At 36.7% G+C, this 27,472-nt stretch overlaps 1 protein-coding gene and 1 long non-coding RNA gene across 32 annotated transcripts in view; one reads left to right on the top strand and one right to left on the bottom strand.

Annotated features, from left to right (window-relative positions):
- The window catches only part of LOC123873790 (kinesin-like protein unc-104), a 114,468-nt gene that overhangs the window by 9,638 nt on the left and 77,358 nt on the right, over window positions 1–27,472 (bottom strand). For 5 of the 20 annotated variants that reach the window (XM_045918818.1, XM_045918820.1, XM_045918830.1 and 2 more), the window contains 29 exons: window positions 27,081–27,265; window positions 26,280–26,391; window positions 25,615–25,758; window positions 24,093–24,095; window positions 22,572–22,735; window positions 21,930–22,069; window positions 21,426–21,470; window positions 19,740–19,871; window positions 18,891–19,091; window positions 17,833–17,990; window positions 17,033–17,186; window positions 16,273–16,445; window positions 15,710–15,824; window positions 14,789–14,922; window positions 14,224–14,435; window positions 11,496–11,687; window positions 8,436–8,573; window positions 7,687–7,817; window positions 7,053–7,241; window positions 6,272–6,452; window positions 5,951–6,041; window positions 5,731–5,829; window positions 5,368–5,577; window positions 4,732–4,870; window positions 4,056–4,176; window positions 3,466–3,568; window positions 2,816–2,996; window positions 2,279–2,391; window positions 608–667 (listed from right to left, as the gene is read on the bottom strand). In XM_045918818.1, the coding sequence (XP_045774774.1) occupies window positions 608–667; window positions 2,279–2,391; window positions 2,816–2,996; window positions 3,466–3,568; window positions 4,056–4,176; window positions 4,732–4,870; window positions 5,368–5,577; window positions 5,731–5,829; window positions 5,951–6,041; window positions 6,272–6,452; window positions 7,053–7,241; window positions 7,687–7,817; window positions 8,436–8,573; window positions 11,496–11,687; window positions 14,224–14,435; window positions 14,789–14,922; window positions 15,710–15,824; window positions 16,273–16,445; window positions 17,033–17,186; window positions 17,833–17,990; window positions 18,891–19,091; window positions 19,740–19,871; window positions 21,426–21,470; window positions 21,930–22,069; window positions 22,572–22,735; window positions 24,093–24,095; window positions 25,615–25,758; window positions 26,280–26,391; window positions 27,081–27,265 (4,020 nt within the window). Of the gene's footprint in view, window positions 1–607; window positions 668–2,278; window positions 2,392–2,810; window positions 2,997–3,465; window positions 3,569–4,055; window positions 4,177–4,731; window positions 4,871–5,367; window positions 5,578–5,730; window positions 5,830–5,950; window positions 6,042–6,271; window positions 6,453–7,052; window positions 7,242–7,686; window positions 7,818–8,435; window positions 8,574–11,495; window positions 11,688–14,223; window positions 14,436–14,788; window positions 14,923–15,709; window positions 15,825–16,272; window positions 16,446–17,032; window positions 17,187–17,832; window positions 17,991–18,890; window positions 19,092–19,739; window positions 19,872–21,425; window positions 21,471–21,929; window positions 22,070–22,571; window positions 22,736–24,092; window positions 24,096–25,614; window positions 25,759–26,279; window positions 26,392–27,080; window positions 27,266–27,472 lie in introns of those variants that run through there. The other 15 variants (XM_045918827.1, XM_045918833.1, XM_045918824.1 and 12 more) reach the window with 14 other exon arrangements.
- On the top strand, window positions 67–27,303 carry LOC123873806. 12 transcript variants are annotated; one of them, XR_006797759.1, is made up of 4 exons: window positions 10,941–11,011; window positions 11,302–11,387; window positions 12,624–12,631; window positions 26,532–26,546. It is a non-coding gene; the product is annotated as an uncharacterized LOC123873806 (long non-coding RNA). The 12 variants fall into 12 exon arrangements; XR_006797767.1 differs by lacking the exons at window positions 10,941–11,011; window positions 12,624–12,631; window positions 26,532–26,546 and adding exons at window positions 67–77; window positions 11,550–11,561; XR_006797768.1 differs by lacking the exons at window positions 10,941–11,011; window positions 12,624–12,631; window positions 26,532–26,546 and adding exons at window positions 204–214; window positions 11,550–11,561.

The following is a 27,472-nucleotide window of genomic DNA, read 5'->3' as shown; positions in this document are numbered from 1 at the left end:
TGCTTTGAATCTTCGATGATTCTGTTGCACAAAATATCTCAAAAAAAAACTGCGAAAAAAATAAGTCAAAGTATGTGGTTTTAATTTGGTTTACAGATACTATAGATTTTTAAAGACAAAGCTCATCGCAAAATAAGCTTGTAGATAATAACTCTATCCGTTACTTGAATGTAAATTTTGATGGCAGACCTCCTGAGAATTCTGATGGTAGATGGTAGATCTACAAAGCTAACGGTCAAATATAACGCAGTTTAAGTTAATAATAATTTAATGATTTATGTCAGAAATTCTTAGTGCGACTCAATAGTATTCTATTGTATTCATAAAAGCTGATTAGTTAAATATTATACATTAGATTGAATAAAGCCATATAAATATATAACTATGTAGATGCGCCCTTTTCGAAGCAAAAAATAAAATCCAATACTAAATACATAAAATAAGTATAATATAATTTGCCTAATTTACGTGAAATTGGTGAAAATGGACTGGTAATCAGTACACAAATTACTTTTCAGTAGCTATTTAGTACGAATGATAAGAGTAGGAACACATCGAATGGATGATTGCGCACATACTAAATAGCTAAGGAAACATATTTGTGGACCTGCAATTTATCGATAACGTCCAGCGGCCAATCATAGAACAGTTTGCGCCAGATACGTTTCTGTTTGAGTAGAGAAAACAAACATTATTAATGATTTCAAACAACAAAACTCATACAAATATAGGGATTTTATAGATCGTCAAATTCCTACATGACAAATATTCCATAGAAGCAGGCGTAACTTTGCAGAAGTCCACGATATCATCATCATCATCATCAGCCTGTGGACGTCCACTGTTGGACATAGGCCTTCCCTATAGAGCGCCACTATGTCCTCAGGCTTCCTCATCCAGCTACTTCCCGCCAGCCGCTTTATATCGTCGGTCCATCGTGCTGGAGGGCGTCCCACACTACGTTTGCTTAAACGCGGTCTCCACTCAAGGACTTTCCGGCTCCAACGATATAGGCCCAAGAAACTACACGCTTTATTCCCTTTAATCCACCAAAACAAATAAATCTTCATGGTACGTGCTACATGCGATATGCACCGCCTGCCTTCCCCTACTAAAGAAGCAAAAAAGCAAGCAATTACACACAACCACACCACACAAATCTACTGGAATATACCCAATGTGCGTTTCACTCCAACACCGGAGCATCCTCAGAAGATGAGAGAAATCGTACACGAAGTACAATTGAAAATTGGAGTCGTGCATTGGGGGGTTGTGAGTCTAGATAAGTTGCGTAGTTTTGGTGGTGTGCATTGCTTGCTTTTCCCACTTTTTTAGTAGAGCGAAGGTGGGCGGTGAATGCAGCACGTTATACCACACAGATTTGCATATTTGCGAATTCAGTTTGGTGTTTGCTATTTTCCATCAGGTATTCCTTTTTTTTAAATTTTAAAACCACTTTGTATCCCTGTCACGCTGTTTTGCGACCTATGCAGTTAAAATAAAAATGCTCTGTCATAGAAGTTGACGATCTATAAAGTAAATTCATTCGGAAATACAAAACAAAAATTTGAAATAGGTACCAGAAGACAGTATAGTATTGCAGCGTAGCAAATAAACAATGTTGAAACTACTAGCTTAAACATAAAACTCATATCACAAAATATTAGTCGTTTCTTTGGTACACTTTGAATTTAAGAAAAAAAAATTATTCAAATCAAAACAATCACAAAACATGCAAAGTTATCGAAACATAGGTGGGTACCTAATATTTTACAAAATATTGATTATAATATATATTATTGATATTAAAATATTTCTCAATGGATTGCTTAAAAACATCTGCGCTACACAATATTTTCTAGATTTTGAAAGATATTTTTTTTTTTTTACTTAATGATTTTATGAAAATTTAGGGATACTTAGCTTAGGGTCAATTTCACAACTTCCAGATTTTTCCACATCTAAGGCCGCGATTACATCCGTAAGTTTTACTCACGTAAGCTTGACAAGAAAATTATAAAAATGTACTTATGTTTACATTAGTAAATTTTTCGTAAGTTAATCCTCGTAAGCTGCTTAAGACAGTAAAACTTACAAATGTATCCGCAGTGTAACGAATAAATTTGAGATTATGGTAGTTTTAGTATTGGGAATCTGTCAAAATGACAGATTTATCCGTTAAGCAAAGTTTATCTGGCCGTTGTGAAACATGCGCTTAGTATTTAAGAGTAGCTTTTACAAAATATCTATAGGTATTCGGAATATAAGTAATTTTGACCTGATGATCGAATATAAGCGAGTCCCCGCGTGGACGCCAGCCATGCAGATTCTCTTCACCGCGTACGTATGTACCACTTGTGTCTAATACACGCCGTTGTCTTCGCTGGACACCTGGCAAATAAAATTTTGGGTCACTTTTTTAAATTCATCGAATATTTGGGTATTCTTATCCTTGTAAATACAAAGGTAAGTAAATAAATAATTATTTTATATTTGAGATCATAGGTAATGCAAATAAAATACAATAAATTATACTCAAACAATAAACTTTGCTTTAACCCTTAGAGAAAACTTGCACAGTGGCTCCAAGATGCCTTTGTCAGGCAAGCAGCACACTGAGTTTTAATTGATATCAACTGAAACTGTTAGCTAAAAACGGAAACTAAGCTTTACTATCTATAGTATACAGTTAAAATTCAATTGGTTAAAAACGACATTTTTTTTTCTTGGAAATGTGAAAGATGATGACGCGCTTAAGTCATCGAATAGGCTACCTATAGATACGGGCTAAGCTATCTGACAAAAAAATTCTAACCTGGTTCAAGCGCCCGGTGTAAACTGAGCTCATACAACCCCGTAAGTCGATCAGCCCGCGCGGCTCGCGAACCGAACAGCGCGCGTCGCAGCGAGCGGCCCGCGCCCGTCCGCGCCTCGCGACCCACCACCACCACTGATAGGTCCTTTGTGATGATTGCCGGACGACCGCAGTTCTCCACCTGGTCAATAAGAAATAGATAAGTGTTTTTCAAAAGAATCTACTACTGGCTCGGAATGCCATTCTTAAGGTGAATGCACACTTATCCGAGTCGTACGAAACGAATTTTAGAATTCTGTATATGAAATCTCATGAAACCTCGCACATTTGCCCGCGTCGAATCGTCCGAATCTTCCACGCGCGACAGTGTGCGAGGTGCAATCACGTCAACAAATAAAAATTAGAATTTTCAATTTTCAAAGATAACTATACAAAGTGGGGCATCATATGAAAGGGCTTTACCTGCACATTCTAAAACAGATTATTGTTTATTTTTATGAATTATAGTTTTTGATTTATTGTGCAAAATGTCGGAAAAAATACCCGAGTACGGAACTCTCGGTGCACGAGTCTGATTCGCACTTGGTCGGTTTTTTTACTGAAATGAAGCGTTATAGAATGAATTGTTTCGTGTAAACTTCGAATCTCACCTCTAGATACGCGCTGAGTGTGATGTAAACAACTTCGCCGTTTGCGCTCACTCGGTTCAGCAGAGGGGAGCCGTGCAAACTGCTGTCCCAAGCCGCTTCAAACCTACATACAGTCATAGTAATATAAGTAAAGGCCGCCGAAAATAATGACCAAGTAAAAAATGTATAACATCACTAGCTAATTCCCGCAACTTCGTACGTGTGGATTTAGATTTTCAAAATTCCCGTGGGAACTCTTTGATTTGTCGGGATAAAAAGTAGCCTATGTCCCTTTCCAGGTCAACTATATCTATGTAAAATATCAGGTCAATAAACCAACAAAAACCACTTTCACACTTATAATATGGGTAATCATAGTGATAATAATAACCAGATAAATAAGGCCAGGGACAAATTGCAGAACAGTTACAAATGTGTAATGTAAGATTTCAATGGAGACGCCATTGAAGCGTAAAACCGTAAAAATTTCGGTACTCTACGCGTTTTCCAGTCGAGATGTTCCGTTAGATTTATTTCTGAATTGATTTTTTGGTCAGCGCGTATGGCAATTCTGAATGGGAGACTCGTACGCAGTAATAGTGGACCAATACCTGAATACAGCTCGATCGTCCAGGTTGGGTCGTTCCCCAGGGAATAGTCCGAGCGACAAGGCGCCATCTTCGTCACCATCCGTCGTGTCTTCGTTTGGTTCTGGCGTATTTCTTATACGCCCTAAAAAAGCATGTTCTTTATTTTCCTGATAATATCCCAAAAATCACTTCATTTATAAAAATCACTAAACACTCTCTCAAAAAAATGTGGCTATATTGTGCACAATCTCTAAACTAAATTGAGTGCTGTCCTTGCTAGCATTATGAAAGCGATAGCAACACATGTAGACTTGAGTTTAGAGAATACAGTGTTAAACAAAATTAATTTTGGAATTTTGATCATTTTCAAGTTGTTTTTACTTCCCACCTGAACTCGCACAAAAATTGCGAATGTGAAAGTTTTGCGATGCGTCAATCAAAACCGTGAACTTTGGCAAACCTTCAAGAAGAGAAAAGTCGCATATCTAGGATTCGTGCGAAAGGTACGAATTCCTATTATGATAAAAGCCTATTCCTATTATGACAAGCGTCGCGGAAAAATCTACGCAACATCCAGGAGTGAACGGGAATGGCGACTACCGTAGAACTGTTTCACCTCGCAAAGATAAGACAGGAGCATACGAAGCTGACTGCCTACCTTCACTACGAAGAACCCGAAGAAGAGAAACATACTCACCAACAACAAGCTCTCTGACGTCCGTCCACTGCAGGTCGGAGGAGGGCTCGTGCAGGATGGTGATGCGAATGCGGCGCTGGATGCCCTGGTGCAGTAGGAACAGGCCGCGGCAAGGCAGCTCGTCGCTGTGTTCTACCACCTACAAGGAGATACTAGCTATAACTAATTCGTACGACTTATGTTATCCTGGTACCTAATACACGCAACTGTTAAGAGAAATGGTTCAAAAAAATTATGCTGGATAAAATATTACAGGGCGTTTGGAACGTACTTCTAAACAGGAGGAGGTTCCTAATTTGGCACAATTTTTAGCCATTATTGCCATCTCAAATGAAAGCAATGAAAATATTAAATGTAGACAAATTATCTGCAATTTTTTCCATTGTTAGATTACCTACACTGGAAGTTTGATGGATTTCCTTCGCAATAATTGTTAAAATGTTAATTTACTTCTCGATTATGGGATGATATGGTGATTGAAAAAATAAGCTCTAAGTAATCCTAAAAAAGATTCCATTAGGTAAATTAATTTGGTTCAATTGTGTTTTTGGGTATTTTTGTTTCTTCTTCTGTCATCTTATCTCGACTTTTGACCCTAGCAAAATATTTCAAAGTCCGTACATCAAGTTCACATACCGCAGGCACGTAGTCCCCGCTAGGTGCCAGCTCGCAGATTTCGAACCATACAAGCAGGTCGTGTTTGGAGTGCAGGTGTGACGAGCAGCAGGGCGGCGCCACGCTAGCGGCGCCCCACTTAGGGCTTCGGACTGGTGCTGAGATCGGTAAAGAGGGCGGTAGCATCCGACGGGGTGGAGCCCTGCCTACTGGACCGTCCTGTTTGGCGTCCTGGTTCGATGAAAACATGAGTTAAGAGCCATCATTCAGTGTTACTACCGGCTAGTTAAATACCGGAAGAAAATAAATGATTACTAGGTCACCACTCATATCTACATAATGCATCAAACATTTAAATTGTATAAAACCTTTCCCAAATCTTACCTTATGCAAAGGATGCTGTTGGTAGTGTCCAAACACTTCGAAAACAATCGGTTGTGATTTAATATACTCCACGAATGATTTCGTCACTGGCACTGTGATCTGTGAAAGAATGTTGTGTTGTCAATTCTCATATATTTGGGAAATTATAAATTATATAATTATAAATTATAAATCATATATTTTGACAACAGTCAATGAATTCCTGAAAAAGCATACACACATTTTGCACGTGATAAAATCCTAACGGTGTATTCTTTCCTGTATTTTTGACTGGCTCTGTTGAGAATGCGTCTTCGTTTCTGTGCAAGAAGCTGAAATAAACAAAAAACACGTCAATTTTTATACAAAAATACCTTTATCTTAACATGTGCTTCAAGAGAATCGGAACGAAACGACGCTAATGATTCTGTCTCACTCACACACTGTATATATGTATATTGTGTAAATAAGAGCGAATGATTAACGTTTAACGTCACTCTTTTGGATTCGTTTCTTTATTTTTTCGGTTAAAATATTAGTATTATTTCATTGATTCACTCACTTGAACTGGCAGAACACATCCGCATAGTCTGTGGAGACACTATGCGCCTGAAGAACAGTTACTCGGAAGGTGAACTCGCGGCCCAGAGTCAAATGCTCGGGCAGGTCTTCCTCCTTCAGCTCTGAAGCTAAGGAACTGTCTCCACGACCGCTGTCCGCGTCACATTCTCCCACCGCTAGTTCTACGAAAACAAACGAGAAATTATGCTAGGTAAATACTGTTTAGGGCATGCATAATTTCTGGTTTAGTTTTTTAGGGCGTAAAGAAATATCCCCAAATAAATTTAGAATTTAAAAACACTTTGCGGCAGCGGTGAATAAAGTCAAGTTAGCTTTAAAGGTTATCAAACTCCAATACAAGATGGCACTAACAAAAGGAGAAGAATTATACAGAGTGAAACTTTTTCTCTATTCAGTGCTCTTTCTTGTACGAAAATTGGTATATTTGACACCTTTTTGAAATTATAAATTACCGAATCGACTCTGCCAGATATTTTCCCCTTCTGGCTCAATGCAAAAGTACTACCTAAAAGATAAAGTGGAGGTTTTGGGTAGCATCCCCAATGGAGTCAGCCATGCCTGAAGCACTAAGGTGTGAGGATTTTCCTCTTCTCCAATCAATAAAAAGGTATCGCACCTGGGATCTCCCAGTCATAAAACTCCTTTACGCTATTTACTGCGCCAGAAACGTAATCGAAATTAATACTCGTCAAAAAATTTTTGCTGCTTGTTCTTAACATTTAAAAAGAGAGCAAATATATCCAAAACATTCAGTTTTTTACCTTCGATCTTGATATTGGAATCTTGCTCAGGTCTGTCTTCTATAGTAATAGCATTGATAGCGTTGTTCTTCTCAACGTTGGATATCGCTTTAAGCCGAGACCTCGCCGGCGCGATGTCGTCGTCGAACGAGATCTTGGCGGATTGCTTCACTCCAGCTGCGAATTCGGCGTTATCTACGACAGAATTGTCTTTATATTTTAGTTATATAACCTGTTGAGTGACGATTAGATTGAATTCGACAAAATTTTTGTTTTCTTTCTTTAGTTTAGTATTTCCAACTTTAAAAAACAAAAAAATCTTATGATTTTGTTTAATTTTGAGGTATTTAGAACAAGATTACGTATAGCTAAAAAAGATTTTAGATGAACATTATCAAAAACAATCCATTCCATAGTCTGCAGAAAGAGGACACCAAATTTTTAGCCCTGCCAAATGCAAAATCTCTAGTAACTAGACCCAGCGCGCAGCGGTCTGCATCGTACGTTGATAACTATGTCTAATGTCAGTAAGTAAATTTCAATTTTTTTATTATTAAAAAATTGACATTTTTCAGGCTAAATAGGGCCTATTTGTTATTACGGGTATAGCTGACCTTAAAATGGTTTTATTAGACCTTGATTTTATTATACTCACTTTTTTCAGCGTCGATGACTGCCTGTACGGCGACCCGGAGGTAGCCTTTCACGTCTCCCTTCTCGTTCACGATGGCCACTTTGTGAATGAGCGGAACCGGGTACAGGAGATTCGACAAGTACACGAAGCTCCTGTTGAGATTTTGTAACATTTGCATAAATATTTTAATAGAATATCGTCGGGAATATTTCGTTATAATCATTTAGCTTGCTTTTAATAAATTAACATGGCTCTGCTGTCTAATTTTTTACTATAAAACATATTGTTTGAGAGTATTTGTCATTTATTCCAATTGCAAAAATAAGTGGACCTATTAGTGATCCTTGGAGTACTCCCTGTAAACTGATAATGAGGTTTTTTACTAAACTAGTGCCTTCACAGCAGAAGACCTAGTTAGTCAACAAATGCGAAATGTGTTATTAATTATTATGTTATGAATGTAACAACATAAGTCTTATTGTAATAACTACTGATCTCACATCACTTGGAATAGTATAGCCACATGAAATTGTGTGTGTGTTTGTATGTTCGATCCCGGGCACGTATACCTCTAACTTTTCAGGGTAGGTACATAGTGTGTGTTTTAAGCAATAGAATGTCACTTTCTTTAAGGATAAAGAAAAACATCGTGAGATGAAATCTTCACGCCTGAGAATTTTCTATTATGGTCTCAAAGTCTGCCAATCCGCATTTGGTGGTGGACTATATGGGGTGCCCATGATGAAGTTGTGTCAGTTTTGGATACTCACCGTCCAACAAGACGGAACCAAGGGAATCTATCGTAGAACGGATCACCGCCGGTGACCGACTCGATATTGTGATCGGGTGAAGTTGGGGACAGCTCCGCTTCGTTGTGGTACATCTCGCGCATCAGCTCCAAGCGTTGTCTGTTGGAACAACCTTTATGTCTAAATCCTGCTTTAATTATCACTAAAATTCAAGGATTTTAATGCTCCAGTTAAACTTAGTCCAAGGATGGTTTACAAGGGCTAGAACTCAGTTGAAAAAAAAATAGGCAATCAATAACGAACATCTTTAATATTTAAGAAAATTTCAGTGTCTGTGTCTATCGTATCTACGCAACGAAAGAGAAAGTACATCACAGTCAAAATCTATTTCAGACTAAAGGTGACCTGCAGCAAAAAAAAAAAGCTAAAAGTTTCCCAGACGAAAATGTGTACCATTTGGTGAAAGTTACTTTGAATAACATATAGTTAATTTTCTATTATATAAAAATATAATGTGGGGAGTTGCTTTTTTAATTTACACTGAGCAAGTCCTCTTTGTATCGAACAAATCCAATATGCAATAAAACATTAAGAATAACATAGTAACAAAATCTATTCTTAGGAATTCAAAAAGACAAGGATACCGTGAATTATGCTGTGTTGTAATGTAATTTGCCGTAAAAAAGTTACATTATTTAAATGTAGGTAGGTACAGATTAGATTTGTTCCGTGTAACAATATGACAAATGAATGAACACAACATGCAATTCACTTAAGGCTTCGGAAGCACATGCGAGCAAACAATAAAAATAAATCAACCAAATTGTTTATCTTCTCATTTACAAAAGTACAAGAGTTACCTATAGTATAGACTCATAATTTTTTACGACTAAAGGCCTTTGCATACGTGACATTTTCAGGCGCAGTCAACGCGTTTTACGAACACACGCTCTGCCAACGTCATATTCGCGTAGGTAAAACGGAGAACGGACAGCTAAGGCTGAAATCTAAAGAGCGCACTTTAACTTTGCTCAGACTTAAGATATTATTGAGACTTTATACATCTATATGTATAAAGTATGTAAGTCTCAATACTTATATACATTTGTCTAGTTTTAACTCTAGAAAAGTCAAAGCACGTTCTATAGATCTCATCCTAAGTGCGAGGAAAAACTCAGAAGCGCTGCAAAATGCCTTCTTTGCGGCGCATTTCAGTTGCGTTTAACGCGCTTCAACTGTACGTGAAAATGTAGCCGTGTGCAAAGACCATAACTTTTATGATATACCATGCTTTTCCCTAAAATATGTAATACAATTTTTCATAAAGTACAATTAATATGGTTTAAACATAATTCATGTGACAGGCGTATATATCACGCGTTGAAAACAAAAAATGGCTTATCCAAAAATTGGCAGTTCCAAATTAAAACAGCTATAAAACGACGTCAAAAACAGTTTGTAAAACTTGACAGGAACTTTAATAACCTATGATACAAGTGTTACTTTTTTAATTTATCGTTTTAAGCTCATTAAGTATTGCTAAAAACAAAGATTTAAATGGTTATATTGAAAAATCGCAATTTTGAATAAGATGCTTCTGTTTTCAATGTGCGAGTTAAACTTAGCTTAGCAATTTATGACAACTCAAGAATGAAAACACAAACAGATTCAACAACGACATTTTTTGACTTAAAAGTTATACATAATATGACACTATTTCTACGACATATGCTGTGCGGATGACAATATTCATATATATAGCAATGGAATACACATAGAATGGAACAAATAATGGCATTTTTCATACATTTATTATTTGAACGGTTGGCAAATGCGTCTGCAGTATGCACTGCTGTTGTACATTTAAGCCGAAGAAGCCTTACTTAAAGCGTGACTTGAGCTGACAAACGTGTATATTTTGTTTTATTTTCCTTTTTTTTAGGCAGAAACAAAACAGTTCAGATTACCTTGAACTTTGAAATGATAGTTACTTCTATAGTTCAGAAATGACTTTTAAAAACGGTTTTTTCGGCATCTATTACCTAAGTTTTATATGTCTTCTTCTAATCCTATTGGTTCCCATAGTAATTCATTAAAAAAAATCACAATCAGGTTCGTCTCCACTTCATAAGTATCATTTGTTGTAGTAGAGACAAACGAACATAAAATCTCAATACAATTCAGTACGACTCCACTTGAAAAGAACAATTCGAGATGAAAATAACGTTCTAGATTCTGTTTTACTTATTATCTGTGTGATTTTACTTGAAGACAACATTATGTTTTAGAGCTTGAATTTCAACATATTTCGTTTTCTTTTCAACTCTTTAGAATAATAATTATGCTGGTTTTCTTTTCATGCTGATCGCCAGTGCTGGCAACCGGCGCGTAGCTAGTCAGTGCCGATCTATCAGCGTTGTTCAGGAAAGCTTCAAAGTAATGCATAAAGCGTATGTATGTGCACAATTCAACGCTCGCCAATTGCTTTTCAATATTAATTGGTCAGTGTTATTCTGTGCTTTATAAAATGCGACAAGGATATTTTGGCGCGTGGCCCAAATCGGAACTAACACCGCCATCTTGTGAAGTGTCACGCTGTCCCTTTGTATGTGGCCAAGCAATAAATCTAAAATTCACAGTTTTTTTAATATTAGAGCCATACCACATACATTAACATCACGATATACCTACTGTTAATAGATACAGCACAAATGTGTTTGCATCCCATAACTATATTTAGCACTACGCAAATATAGTATTTGAGCACATAAACATGATAGGTTGCAAGCCCATGGCCTATCAATGGTTTTTATTAATTTCTCATTCAGTTAAAATTAGATAAAAGTTACTCGGTATTGACATTTTCAACATATTATCTAAAATTGAGGAGTTTTTTTTTGCTGACAGCCTTTGTTCTACAAGTACGCCCCTCTGTCAATGTCATTCAAGTGCCAAAAGATCCTTGTCGTACTTGTAGGACATATTTGACTCGTCAGCACCGACGATCAGCGTGAGAAGAAAACTGTCTACTGGGGGTTTTTGTCCCTAAGTTCTGCTTTGTTTCTCCCTTGAGGCACAAACCTCGAGGGCAGGAGGTTGGCTAGAGAGAGCCGCGTGTTGTTCGCACACGTGGAGATACATTGCAGTATGTCCGTGTCAGTCGGCGGCTGGAGCGCGGGCGGCGGCGACGGCACCGGCGTGGCGGGCTCGTCGTCGTCCGTGCACGCGCTCTCGTTCATGTTGTATATCTGACGCATGAGCTCCAGGCGGTGGCTATGTACAACACATGTAACAATACACCCGCCTTGCAGAACCAAACCGCAAACGTACCAACCAGCGGCGTGCAGGTTATAGAGGCATAAAAGCGCTGCTTACCCTGACTGAAATAGTTCAATGCTCATTTTTCATCGTGACCGCTAGTAATTAGGCAACTACCTACCTTATGCCTACCCTAGCTATATATCCTTTGCACGCCACTGGTACCAACCCAACTTAAAAAAATCTCTTTCTATATTCCATAATGTACCTGACTATCTACTCCTAATAAAAAGAATACCCGACTGAGTTTGTTATGGGCTCTTCTCAGACCTGGGCGCGTTTGGAACCCTCGTAGCTTTAGTTTTAAGTCTACGTAATTAATTATCACCATGAATCATTTTATAATTCTAACAATTCTGACCATCAAAAGGTGTACCTGCTTTAAACAAATGATTTTGAATTTGAGTTTACCTAAAACTATTTGTCACTTTTTAACCCCCGACCCAAAAAGAGGGGTGTTATAAGTTTGACGTGTGTATCTGTGTATCTGTGTGTCTGTGTATCTGTGTATCTGTGTATCTGTGTATCTGTGTATCTGTGTATCTGTCTGTGGCATCGTAGCGCCTCAACGAATGAACCGATTTTAATTTAGTTTTTTTTGTTTGAAAGGTGGCTTGATCGAGAGTGTTCTTAGCTATAATCTAAAAAAATTGGTTCAGCCGTTTAAGAGTTATGAGCTCTTTTCTAGTTTTCTTGTAGAAAAGAAGGTTAGATAACCGTTAGGTTCATAATATTATGTCAATAGACAAATGTCAAGCTGTCAAGATGGACGTTGCCTAAATACATAATTATTTATTTGAAAATGATGTTTTGGAAAACTCAAATACTTTGGATCGTCGGGGGTGTTATAAATTTTTAATTTACACTTGTTATCTATCTATTACTCGATAGAAGGTTTTGTATCAGTTGTGTAATAATTATTACCAACCGATTAATTTTATTTAACCCAGTTTCATTTAACCCATTAGTCCTTATATTTTTGCGAAAATAAAAAATTCTTTACTGACTTAAGAAATTACTGCCTTCATTAACTGCCTTCGATTTTTTTTAAACTCCATTCTTTATACTTCTCTTACTGTGATAGGGTGAATATAAAACCACCTTTTCAATTAAAAATCCTACAACGGTCTAATGCTAATTTACAATAATATCCTAAAATATACTATAAATATATTATGTAGATCTTATGAAGCTTAAGGGAATAAAGTAAAATAATAAGCAGCAAAATAACAAAGCGCTATCCTTATAAAAGTTATTACACATACTAGACATTTAAATTTCAATTCTACAGAGGAAAATGTACTTACCTAATAAAATACGACCATACATAAAATATTAAATACCAATAACCATATACAGTAGCAGCACGCAAGGGATATGATATTTTATTATAATTTAATAACGCCACAGCAGCGCAAAACATCCCCTGTCCCATAAAAACCAATAATAAAAGAATAAGGAACACAATATAGAACAGACACAACGCAAATAAAAACAAAGGGGTATAATGAAAAAAAAAATCGTATAAGTAATATATTTTATAGATAAGTATATGAAACGTAATACGATAAATAAATTCATACACTTGTAAGAAAGAAAATATAACGTAGATTTATAAATGAGTTTCTGTATACCTTTCCTTTTTTTATCATGAGCAAACAAATGATGTTGTTTTTTTTTACTCTATTTAATGTATGATTACAACTTAATTCTATCGTGAAATTGTAAATATACAACAAATATGACTGTTCTGTTTGCATATCCTGAAACAGGACGATCTACAAAAGACTATGTCAAATAGATAACACTTTAAACAGTTTTATAATTTAAGAATTGTCACATATGGACATCATATAAATTCATAATCAAATAGACTTCTCAAAAACTCTAGATAACCAAAAATAGTTTGGAATTTTATAATTTTTAATGTGACAATTTAAAATCAAATTGTCAAACCTGGGACAGTGCAAGTCCGCCCCAGATTTTTTAAGTCATTATCATTTATATCATAAGTACTATTCAAATCTCTAAAATTTACAATAATCCAGCAAAATTTAAAACATTTCAAAACCCTATCTAAGTAATACGCCCCATATATAAAATTACGGCGCGACTTATTTATTTCGTAGGACAAGAAGTAGGATGTCGTAGGACAAATCGTGTCTCTTATGCTACGTCTGTGAATTTTCCCGGTTCGGTTTTGATAAATACGGCTGACGGTTTTAAACGTACCATTTTCGACCAAAACTAAATTACACCATCTCTATGTCTTAGGCTGAAATCTATAGAGCATACTTTGACTTTGCTTAGACTTAAGTTTCAGTTAAAACGAGATAGAATTACTCCAGCTATATAACGTTGTCTCGTTTTAACAGTGTCCTAAGTCTGAGCAAAGTCATAGTGCGCACTATAGATCTCAGCCTTAGATTTTGTATACTTTCCACAAGATTTCCCTCAATATTACAGTATATTTTCTGAGTTTTCCACTTACCGCAATTTTTCCAGGGTCCAGTAGTGCGTGGCTCCGTTCTTAGTGTCGGTAACTTCCACCGCCACCACAGTGGGTGCGGAGGGTCGGTACTCATCATCCGCATCGTCTCTGGGCGCGAGCTCGGCCGGTAAGGGCGAATACGGCGTGTCGGTTAGTAGGGTGAACTGGAATTGGACCTTCTTGCGTAGCTCCACGGATATCGCGTTCGCTTCCTGTATTTGGAGAGAATCTTCTTATAGCAATCAAAAAAAAATTATATTCCATCTCAGCGCAAGAATGCGGTGTACAAGAAACTTATCTCCAGCCGAGGACGTTTTATTAGTTGAAAATGAATAGATAAGATCCCATCTCAATCTCATTTTAAGGTTTGTAATCCCATGTAACTTCGATTTGGCAATTTCCGCCTTATAATAGTCCAATTAAGTTATTGGTTGAACCCAGAGATTCTCTTAGAAAATCATAAGGGTGGTGTTGGCGGCTAAGAAGTTGGTGAGGTGTATTTAATAAAATCACAAAGGAATTTTTACCACAGGCAACATCTCTATTGGTCCTGTGGGCTACTGACCTTGAGGAAGATAGCGTTGCCCCACAGGTCGTCTCGGAGGGACGTGAACTGGTGGTACTTCCACTTGCGGAAGGCCCACGCCGCCAGCCCCACCTCGCGCGCCGACCAGCACTCTGTCTCAAACAGGGGATTCACTACCCCATACCGAACCGTTACACACCCTTTACAGCCAAGAGCTTGTCCAAAGAGGCGATTTACGTGCGAAATAAATTTAACCAATCAAGAACAGGGATGAATGAACCGAATGAAAAGAATGTACCGAAAATCGGCTCTGGAATTTAGCTGCAATGTAAAATACCAATGCACTGCACGGACAAAACGCTAAAGAAAAATCTGCACGTGTTTTTCATTCAGTTACATTGGTCCCTAAAGTAAGAGACGGTTTTCTAGCCAAAGAATATCAAGAAAGTATTGAAGCTACGCTTTTTGAAGGGCGTTTAGGCTGTCGGGGAGTAAAATAAGAAAAAAAACCGTCCCCCAACGCTAATTTTTTTTATAGTAAGTACAAATATTTCACCGCGAAAAAACGCCACACTCATTCTTTGAATAGCTTGCAAACACGCGTAAATCGCTTCATATAGACACGCTCTTAGATAAAATGATGTTCAGAACCATTTATCAAAAAAAGAAAATATTGGATTGCTGAGCATGTTAGCGGGTGAAATTATCAATTCTATCAAACAAGATTACTTGGTCATCAAGTAAGATTATTCTTCTTCTTATTAAAAGAAATTACAAATTATTTATCAGTTTCAGAAGTAGCTTTAGTTTTTAAGTTAACGTATCTTACAAATTCAACAATTGACAATCAAAAAGTTGTACAAATTACTTTGAATTAACACTTTGAGTTTGAGTATGAAAATGATAATAGTAATGTAATTGTAATCTTGATAAATAGTAATGATCATAAAGTGCGCTTACCAAATATATCCTCGTCGTTATGGAAGTCCTCAGGTGTATAAGAGCTGTACATAGACATGGTAACACTTTGTTCCTCCACTTGTCGCTGGAGAGCGTCTATGCGCGCTTCGTAATTCTGTCAAAGAGTTTTGAAATATATCCCATGTGAAGGTCTCATAGAGAAAAGTAGTGCAAATCGAAGATGTGGATTGGCATGTCAAAGAGGTTACAACTTATAACCCAGTTTTTTTCTCTGATTATGAAGGGCCTTTTATGAGTGACCTACTTAATTATATCACATCCATCGTTACAAACTAAATTAGAAAAAAAAATTTAACCTGATTTCTAACGGGCTTTTATAGGTGATTATATATATATTATATTATATATTACGCCAACCTCAACATTACAAACTCATTTGAAACACTGTATCTGCTTATTTTATAAATTTTATATCTTGTAAACGTATTGAATCAGAAGAAGATTATGTAGAAAAATAAAATATTTCAATTTGAATTTCTCCAAAGTTTCAGAGTAGTTCCAAGAACTTTTTACTTCACCCTGGTACTAGAATATGTACGTACCTTTCGCTGTTCTTCAAACTCTTGGTCGGCTTGTTCCTTTTCCCTGCGGAACTGCTCCTCTATGTTCATGAGCCGCTTCTGCATCTCGGCCTTCAGGTCGATTCCTTGCTTCTCCAGCAGTTCGCATTGCGCAAAGTCCCAGTCCACGTTTTCGATGATTGACTCGGTTAAGGCTAAGGAGATGACAATATTTATAAAGATCTCGATTGAACAAGGACTTCAATTTTTCAAGGACGCCCTTTCTGACAAAGTTGTGAACGCTGTGGTCGTAAAAGTAGGAGATACGATAGATTCTATTTCTGCCTGTAGTCTAGGCTGGTAAGAAGCTTCAGTCGTGTCGTCCGTGCTATTAATACAGACATGGCACTAACAGTTCCATCGCGATGTTTTGTAAAAGCCCAGCAGTGGTATGGGTTTCATTAAACTGCCATACCCCTTCTAAGTTAGCCAGTTTCCATCTAAGCTGCATCGTCACTTGTGACCCCCTTGTGAAACCAAACATGACATTTCGGCGATATCTTCACGACGTCAAAACACATTAAAAACAACTACAAATTATAACTTGAGTATTTCTAGACTCAGAAGGTGACAATTAAATAATAGTAATGAATTGCGTCACAACTTAAATTGTGTAGTTAATATTACTCGTAGTTAAATTCAGACATTTTCTTTAGCTAAATTATGAAAAAGTTTCAGTATTGTTGTAAATTGTTAGTATTTTAATTAGCTTTTGTATCATACAACCTAAAACAATAGTTACCATCACTGTTAGTTTCAGGGTTGCTGCTACCATCGCTAAGTTCCTTGTTGGACGCTTTCTCCTCGCGAGGTTGTCCGGGGTGCGTGAATCGGAACACGTGGTTCTTGCCCAGGATTACACGCGAACCGGTCTTTAGAATTGTTGGCTCATTGATCTAGGAACAAAAATATTATTAGACTAGCTTTCAACTGAGGTAGGTATACCTGCCTGGGATTCAGTTTAGGCTGGACAACATTATGTCAAATCCAAAGTCATACATTCTGGCTTTTACTTTACATGGCGAACTAAAGAAAGGACTCTTAAGTTGTATCACTGGTTCTATCTTGCTAATCTTAATGCAACACATAGCAGTCATAAAAAGTGCAATTTTAGAGTGAAAGTTCCGTCTAAACAGATCACTCGTTTACACGTAATGTCCAAAATAAAGAGACTGCACAAATATTTATCTAGGGACCTCTAAATAATCATTTCAAGTCGACAATAGTCTATTAATTTCACCCCCCCAACACCCCTGATCCAACATACTCCACCTCCACCTGTACTCAAAAGTCTATTAAGTACTTAGTATTGATTCTACCACGTATTCCAAAGGATGTTCCACACTATCCAGGTGTACATTGTACTGTAAAACGTTGCCACAACATAATATCATTGCATATACTCGTAGATTTGTAAACTTTTCGATTCTTAAAACAATGGATGTGTTCTTACTTTTAAGGATAGATAGATAGGTTACCATCCTATAACTGTTAAAGCTTAGTATCAAAGAAAATAAGTGAAAGAAAATCAAAATATCTCACCTCGCGTCCATTAACGTAAACCAAAGCCCCGTGGTGCGGAATGAGGCAGATGACGCCGTCCGTGTTCTCGAATATGCAATGCTCGCTCAGTATGTGAGAGCCGCACAGCTGTATATCCTGTGGCACTTCACCTTCAGCCGTGCCCAGCCGCGTTATTCCTATCAAACAGTAACATTTTCATAACCCAAGTTTATGATTTATTTGTGAAAATCCTAGATATTTCTTTTTCTATACGATTTTACCGTAATCAGGCAGTTATTATATTAAATAATTAGTTTGTTCATAATAAGAGTATCTCAGTTTTGATTTGTTTGTTGGTTGGAACGTTTTTCAGAAAATACGACCCTGATATCCAAAAGTAGACGTCAATCCGTTAAGATGTTATAAATACTAGTTGTTACTGCAACCAATTTCTTTCCTTCATTATTATGCCTTCATTCGGTACTTGATCGTATAAAAACATATCAATAGTAGGTCAGATTACGCATGAAAGCGTATTGGCAAACACAAAATCTTTGAGAGTTGAAAACTTTTACTTTGAGATGTTAGAATTTCTTGGTTGAAGAACTTTGGTTTCAAAAGTTGAGTCACAACTCACAAGCTTCTGTTTTATAACTTTTGCAAGCACTTGCCTATAACCGAAAGTTTATGAGAACGGGATTTCAAATAACATTTAGAAATCTTTTTGTGAAATTAATGAAAATGTACCTATTTGTAGTAAATTAAACCGTCTTACTTTGTTCACTATGTAATCTCAAATGAAAATAGCGTGGAAGGAAAACTCATTGCCTTATAAGGAACATAATTCAAGCGAAACGGTATACCATCTGATCTTGTAACTGAACTCCGTGTATTAGTTGACAAATCTAGAAAGTACAAAGAGTAATTGTATTTTAGTAACTTTCTGCGTCTTACTCCTCATGCTAGTTAGTGAACGCATAAGTGCATACTGATGGTTGGATCGGTGCTCCATTATCAGATCATTTTTCCAACAAATATGACAGATTCATGAAAATTTTATGCGTATTCATATTTAATTGAGTGTTTCTACCACTTACCATCCTTAATGTAGTAGAGTAGACATTCAGAGAGGTTGGGGTCTTCGTTCAAGTTGACAAGATGTGGAGTTTTCTTCGGAGAATAAACGCCCACTGTGACTCCCTCTTTGACAGCGAGACCCATCTCCGCGAACACAGCTTCCCGTTGTACGCGGATCTGTTCTGTACGTTTGAGCTTCTCTTCCCAAGTTTCGTTAAGTTCTGAGAGAAACAAAAATGACTACATGAAACATTCACGAAGAGCGATAACGAAGTATTGCAATACTTTCCGGTAGATAAAAAATGTTTACACGACATCTCCAAAAGGGATTCTGAAAGGATTGTATCCAAATATTTGACGAACGCATCGCCAATTTTTGATTTTGATAAACTGCTAGGGAGCTGTTTTCTTGAAAAGGTTAGCAATCATCAAGAAAATTTTAATTTTGTATAAACTAAGTGGCCGTGAGTCTTGAACTCATTCACATTTCCTGCTTCAATAGTTTAACAGCAAAAGGTTGTAGTTGTTGTGGTTATAGAACGGGGTATTGCTGTGACATAGGCATAATTTTTCCTAAAAAGGGTTTGCTATTTTGTAAAGTACTTAACTATCCAATGAACCCTAAAGGTTAGATTCTACATTTGTATCTCAGATTGCATAAGTGTTGCGTATTTTAATTCTTATAATGATGACCTTGGTTACCAACGCGCATAAAATAAATCTTTTTTTGTTGTTTGCGCTTGTGATAAACATGAGGATGGAGCGCGCTTGCCTAGAAGATACCTGTTCACTTTTGCCTTGAAAATATTTAGGTTCATCTATTCGATTCAACGATTATTATCTTCTATTTCTAACATGCAATGCGTTACCTGCGATAAGTTTTTCTGATGCTTGCAGTTGATCTACAGCCTCCTCAGCTATGGTGGTAGCAGCTCTTGATAACTTGGGAGACAGCGCCTCCGATTCACTCTTCTTGCGCATCGGCGATACGTTCTCCTCTCCTGTTATTATACAGTTATGTGTATGTTAAATAAGGACAAATATATTTTTATATATTCGGTCTTTTGTTAATTTGTTGAAGAACTTATGTTTTTGGGAATACCTAAAATCTCTTTTTTTGGGAGCTGATCTCATTTGGAGAGAGCAACCTCATTATTGACTTTTGTAAGCATATAGTTTTTTTTAATTTAGTGCAGCATCTGTTGCATACACAACTTTTAGTCAACTCAAGTTTCGATAAAGAACGCCGTATTCTTAATAAGTGGGTTGATAAAGGTAGGTTCTTGGGTTGGTTGGGTCTTAAGAATATGGGGTGGTTTTCATGCTTGATAATATGTAAATACCTATTGCTATAAGTTTTTTTTTAAGTTTTTATATTGCAACCGATCACCTTGTTTACTTTACTTGAATTGAATCTAGATGACTTTATTGGTGAATGTGTTGTGCCAACCAAACCAATACAAGTGCGTTTACCCGTCATACTTGTATTGTTCTAACTAAAACATCACCAGTGTATAAATTCAGAGTGCATTTTGTGAAAATTAATTTTAAAAAATCCCAACAATTTGCCTTTTTTTTGTGTTATTATTTAAATAATTTTTTGATGGTAGACATTTATTACTACTCTTATTTTTATGAATAAACCTGTATTTTTATAAAATATAAAAATGGTGGTAATGTTTTCTTTTAAAAAATGCAATCTAAATTCATGTAACATAATATTTCTTTATCTATTTTTTCAATATAAAGTCTATATATAGACACAAAAGAGTAGAAAAAACATGCGAAGCTATAAAGCTTGTTTGCAAAACATTAATATAAAAGAATATTTCCGTTCGCGACCTTACTCTATTAATTAAAATTATTGTAAAAAAAAAATCAATAGGTACTTTTTCGATTACCTATACCAATTATTGAAAGTACTTTTTGTAACATGCTTTACATTTTCTCATAAATTTTTTCAAAAATAACATTTTACTATCCTAAATGCCCGCGAACGGTTAAGAAAATCTGAGTATTTTTCGTATAAAAGTTAAAATAATAATAATTTATTGTTTTAACTTTTTAATACATTTTTTTCACCAAAAAGTTATTAAACTATCAAAACCACCCTGTGTTAAAATGTACCTTTACAACAAAAAATACTCAGCAATGGCAGAATTACTCTTTCAATAATACACATCAAAATATGTAAAATTTTAAAACGGATACATTTATGTCATATAATAAAATAATTACTTATAAATATACCGTATATGTTTAACTGTATATTGAAGAAACCAACACCAATATATAAATAGAAGCGCAGGTACAGTATTATGAAACGTAATATATATCATATGCCGACAAGTGCCGGTTTTATTATATTGTTGCTTGCTACGTACGTACTCCTACAACGCCACAAGCTTTGGAGAAAGGTGCAGTTTCTTTTTTTTTGGGTGTTGGGTTGCCATATCTGTCATTTAACTTGTATTTCTTTGTTGTGGCAACCCTGAGGCAAAGCGTACAGGTGGGGTGTACATATGCAATGCGCAAGCCTCTTTTACTTTACTTACTGGTAAGCTGATCTTTCTTTTCGTATAAGACTCGACCATCTGGTCCTTCGCAATTGAAAACAAAAGTTGTAGTTTAGTATCATACTCATACTTTGTTTACAAACGTCTGTGGCGTTTTGTTCGCATCTAGCCATTTGATGCATCTAGCTTTATATGCCTCGAATAATTCGCCAAATGGTTTGCCAAACAACTTGTGTATTTGTGGCAAATATACCTACCAATTAATCTTGATCACATTGTCGTAGGCCTATCTAATTCAAGAATTAATTCTTGGAGACAATCTACAGCCGGCATTACATCCAAACACTCACAAAACGAGCTATTCAATCACATGACGACTAAACCTACGTGATTTACCTTCAATACTGAAACACTTTTTAAAATTTAAGCGCGCTATCTTATTGTACTATTAGCAGAGGTCAAAAACAGTACAATATTGGAGGTGCTTAAATCTTAAGTAGCATTTCAATGGCGTTTAAAGTTGTATAAAAGAGTAATACGTACCTTCTTCAACGTCGATGCCTTCTGCTTTGAGGAGTTCGCGTAGTTTGAGTATTTCCTCCTTGAGCTCGCGGATGAGTTTGGCGTTCGCGTCTTCGTTGACCACAGCTTTGCATACGATTTGTTTGGCACGATCTGCGTATCTGTTTAGAACAAGATATTCAAGGTGCTAGATAATGTGCATAACATCCCCACAAGCTGAGGTTAGGACTGATGTGCAGATGTACCAAAAAGTGAATGAACTTCGTAGCGTGATATGCGGGGTCAAATAATTTTTTTAAAACTCCAATGTGATAACCCTGCAAACAGCTGATCGCGGAAATGAACTCGTAAAAAAACTTCTGTGAACTCGAAGGACCGTTTGAGCATTTGTTAAGTAGCAGAAACAACGAAAGAATCTATGGCACAAATTATTGGGTTACTCATTAGTCATGACATGTGATTTATCAAACACGCTGTATACTATAGGTACCTATAACTTTTTATCTTTCTTTCTGTACGAACTCTAGAAGAATGAAAATCCGCACTTGGAGGTCCATATTCCCAGGAAATATTTATATTTCAGGGTTCTTGAAGGCTTGAATATCGCTTGGTGTACCTACTGATGATTCATTAAACTCGACCATAGGAAATTCTTAAGCTTACCGTAATGTACTGAGGGTTTCGTCATAGTTGATATCGGCAGGTGAGATTGCAGCTATCATTGCGGTCTTGGAATTGCCTCCCAGGTTCTCACGCAGCAACCAGGTGAGAACTGAGTCACGGTACGGTATGAAGTCCGCCTTCTTCGACTTTTTGCTCTTTGACGCCTGTCACGAACCAATAAGATCCATGAATTAATAAAAAGGCATCTTTTAGACTAAGTACTTATTTCTTCAAACTGCAAATTACAAAACGTCGGTTTACTTCAAGAACTCATTAATTGCAAAATAACAGGTGATTTCTATATTGTATAGAACTAAGTTCATAATTTGTTGTGAACTATGCCTGATGTTTTTTTTTGCAACTAATGGGTTCTTGAAGTAAACTGACGAAAATTGTTCACGGGGTTGCTGTAGTGAAAGCAGTATTTTTTACAAAATAGTAATGTAGATTTTTTTCTGTTAATTAACAAAAGACTTTGCAGTTAATTCGGCAGTAGTTACATCGAAAAACTAAGCGAGATTAAAAGTAGTGCTATCCCTTTAAAAGTTTTCAGTGGAAAAGGATAGCACTATTTTTTAGAATGCTAACTGCCAATTTAGAAGTAACTAAGTAGAACTGAATTGGAGTCAATGTTCTGCAAGAAAACCAAAACATTATGAAGCGTTACAATTATTTCCCTTGATACTTGATTATGGATATTATCCGGGAATAATTGTTACTTATGGCAAAAAATGGATAAAAAACTCATTACGTCGATAATTGCTTTAAAAAAATTCAGAGATTCAAATAATAATTGTGCTCGACGTCTATGCGCGAGCGAGAGCACAAATATTTTAAAAGCAAGCAATTTAGATGAACCATTACATAATATATTATATGTATCACCAACGTTTAATTTTGAAGCTTTTGTACTCCTTAGCTGTAGTAATAAAGGTGATCGCATACCATAAGACGACCCGTAAGATGCGCAACGCAAGACATACTCAAGCATTTTTCAGAACTAAAAAATACGAATGCACCAGTCAGCCGCGTAATATTGGCTTGGTGCGTGATTTTGCGGATTATCACACTCGGTCGACAACCATGGACAGGGACAGCCACGCACCGCACACATGTCCCGGACAACAATGACGTATCTGTGCTCCCACGGACGTTACTCTTACTATACTCGGTGCGGGCTGGTTCGCATCCGTCCGCAACATCACGCACCTTGGGAAGATGGTATAAGACGCGTCGTTTAAAAACGAATAACGTCAGCAGATAATGGCTTCGCCGTGACATCTAATGACGTGCCGACGCACGCTGTTAACGCTATTTAAAGTTAGTGGCTGTATGCGATCACCTGAACTGCAGGCTGTTGGGACCACGAAAACTAAAGTCCCATAAAATAAAATTGAAACCACAAAGTAAAGTTTTGTTTTTAGATACTAAACTAGTCGAATATTCGCAAATAATATTTATAACAAGCAAGCAAATAAGACCACACATATACACAAAATGAAATAGACCCATTCCACTTACCGACTGCACAGCACACATCCAAGCAAATGAGATGCAGAAGGACATTCGAAATGTGAATGAAATTTTACCTCTAATTATATACAGAAATCATATACGGAATATAACCACAAGAAAATTATTTATTATTTCATCTATATTATATGTATCATTATTATTATATTTTTTTTATTTTTAAACTTTTTTGTCAAATAAGTTAAAAACACTTGAAAATTGGCGTGATTATAACAAAAATAAAAATCCTTTTTTATTCTCGACTTCAGTTCAATGTACTTAATTATTATTTATCGGAGTACGCAGTAAAAAAAATATATTATTTACATAGGCAGGTACAACTGGATTGAAAAAAGGATAGATTATTAAAATTAAAGAGTGATATCCTAATCTTATTCTTAGGTGCGTTTACACAAAGGATAACTTTTTAGATTATCAACAAAGATTTAAGTGCTTTTTCATGCCTGATTAAATAAGGTGAAACATTTGTACTGGAATTACATGTATGTAATTGTATAAAATGTTTCAGCAAACTCAGAAATTTTGAATTCAGAATTTTTATTAAAAAAAATATAAATATACAACAGGTAGACAAGACCGTAGTTTTAAGAAATTTACCGTCCACATTCACCCCACTACAATAGCCATACGACTAACACAAGACGTGACCCGCTAGAACTAGACATAATGATTATACTTTAGTTGTACAGTAAGAAGTTAATAAAGGACCCAAAATAAACGCACCTTTTGTGCTAGACCAGGGGCTCGATGATAGTTAAATGACAGCTATAGTATAACGATCGCAATCACCTCAGACTGGCCTACTCTCTTTCGCTATTGGTTACAATGCATTGCAACATGAATACCATAAATTCAGCCAATCACAACAATAAATAAAATTATTGCGATTGTAATTATTATGATTGATGCAGATTTTTCGAAATTGACCAACTGCTGTTACTTTTAAAATTAGCAGCAGGGAGGTCAATTGCCGTAGTTTGATAGCAACAGTGCTACGATCTGGATTGGTCGAAACTCTTTCGTTACTGGCTAAAATGCACTGTTGCAGCAAGAATCCAATAAACCCATCCAATAACCACAAATGGGATGATAGCTATGCCCAAAATAAACTATTTCTTAGTAATTATTAAATAGCTCTCTATTTCAAAATTCTTCGATCGATTTAAAATTTTAGAGTCTCGATAGCTCAATGGTTGAGGAGCGGACTGAGTCCAAAGGGTCGGCGGTTCAAACAAACCCCACCCGTTGCACTATTGTCGTATCCACTCCTGGCACAAGCTTTACGTTTATTGGAGGGGAAAGGGGAGTACTAGTCATGATTAGGATGGCCAATATTCTTTAAAAAAAAGTTTGAAAAGTACGTCAAAAAATGACATCTACGTATTTCATACAAGCTCCCATACTAACCGAGTGTTCGTCGCTGGCATAGGATGGTCATTCTAAACACAATTTAACTTTTCACTGTACAACCAACAAGCATATAATCACGCTCGATGTAAAAGTGACTTACAATTTCGGCAAGTGCGGAGATGACTTTTCCGAGAGTTGTGAGAGATTTGTTGATGTTGGCCCCTTCCTTCAGCCTGGTGCCTTTAGCGCCCGTCGAGTCCGCTCGCTCGGAGCCGGCCAAATCCACTAGCGATATTTTTGAGACCTACAAATGAAATTAAATGTCACTATTTTCGGCTATACCACAGTTCAAGATAGTTGGGATGATATGCCTATGTATTAAATACAGGGTCTTCCGAAATTCGTAAAATCAACGTCCACTGTTAGTTTTAAGTTTCCTAATCATTTTAAATTATCGATATAACTAAAAAAGTACAGCTTCGGCCGCGGCTAATTACCACCCTACCGGCAAAGCCGAGCCCCCAAGCGACTTAGCGTTCCGGTGCGATGCTGTGTAGAAACCAAAGGAGTATGAGTTTAATAAAAAAACTTAGCCCGCTTCCATCTAAGACTGCATCATCACTTACCACCAGGTGAGATTGCAGTCAAGGGCTAACTTGTATAAGAATAAAATAAAGTATTTATCGGTCTATCTAGTCACGATCTTGGGCTTTCTAACGTTTTTAACATCTTTAAAGATCTTTGGATCAATAGTAAATTAATAGGTGAATCTATGGACTGTGGCAACTGGCAACTTCACCGATCGACCGATCGATCAAAATTTACCTTTTCGGAGACGAGGTTTGTGGTCTTATCGTGTTTTTGCTGAGTGAAGAATATCGTGAACACGGCGTGGGAGCGGGAGGAAGTTTCGTTCATGTTCGTTGCCGCGACCGTCCTGCGTACAAACACACAATCATTTTATTATCCGTACTATACTAATATTATAAATGTGTCTGTCTGTCTGCTAGCTTTTCATACTTAACCATTTTATCTGCTTAACCGTTTTTGACGAAAGGTAGAAGATAGTTAAAAAAGTAGAGATAGTTTGCATTCCGGGAAAGGACATAAGCTACTTTTTATCCTCGAAGAATCAAATGGATGGTACGGAACCCTTCGTGTGCTAATGCGACTCGCACTTGACCGGTTTTTTACAGGGCGCACATGATATAATTTTTTTTAAGAGTAGGTAGTCATGTGTGAGGGCCTCACACTAAAGTTTGTAAACACTGTTTTGTTAAGATAATAAAGATTTATTTATTTATGTCAATTATGGCATATATTCCATCCTACAAGAGTGCAACGGGTGGGGTTTGATTTAAGTAAAATAAAAACATGCCATATATTTATAGTTGAATGAAATTATGCATTAGATATACCTATGCCTACTTAGGTACTGAAAATGAAACAAATAGGTGATTAAATTAATATTAAACCAGAAACATACGAGTAAATGCATTTAAAATGAAGCAACTGCACGTTGTACTTACCTAGCTCTCACTTCTAAGTCAAGGTGAACGTTGGCATGCAGACATTGCTGGAGTACTGTTGGGCTTAGCGTGATTCAGTCGTAGCTTTTGCTCTTACCTGGCCTTGTTCCCTTCGTCAATAAGGTCGTAAATATCTTGGTAGGACATGACGGCGAGCTTGCTCAGGTCCTCAACGTAGGGGCCGAGCGCCGGATGCTCGCGAACGCGCAGATTGCCTTTGTTCTTAGGGTTTAGCAAATCACGCACTCGCTCGCAGTAGATCTCCATGTATGACACTTCAACCTGTTTATAACCAAATACAATATTTAGTAATTCATGAAGATACACTTAGGTCTACAGGCATAATGCATAACTGAGTAGGTTCCTGCGGTAGTAGAGCGGTGCGGGAGGGGTGTGATGACGTGACAGGCGAATCACTAAGCTCTCGGCTTAGTGATTCGCCTGTGAGTGTGACAGTGAGTCACACAGACAGGCAAATGACTGTGAGTG

Source organism: Maniola jurtina, chromosome 17 (assembly GCF_905333055.1).
Source record: "Maniola jurtina chromosome 17, ilManJurt1.1, whole genome shotgun sequence".
NCBI classification, from domain to species: domain Eukaryota; kingdom Metazoa; phylum Arthropoda; class Insecta; order Lepidoptera; family Nymphalidae; genus Maniola; species Maniola jurtina.
The sequence above is the reverse complement of the archived record's forward strand: the minus strand, read 5'-3'. Positions and strand labels throughout refer to the sequence as shown.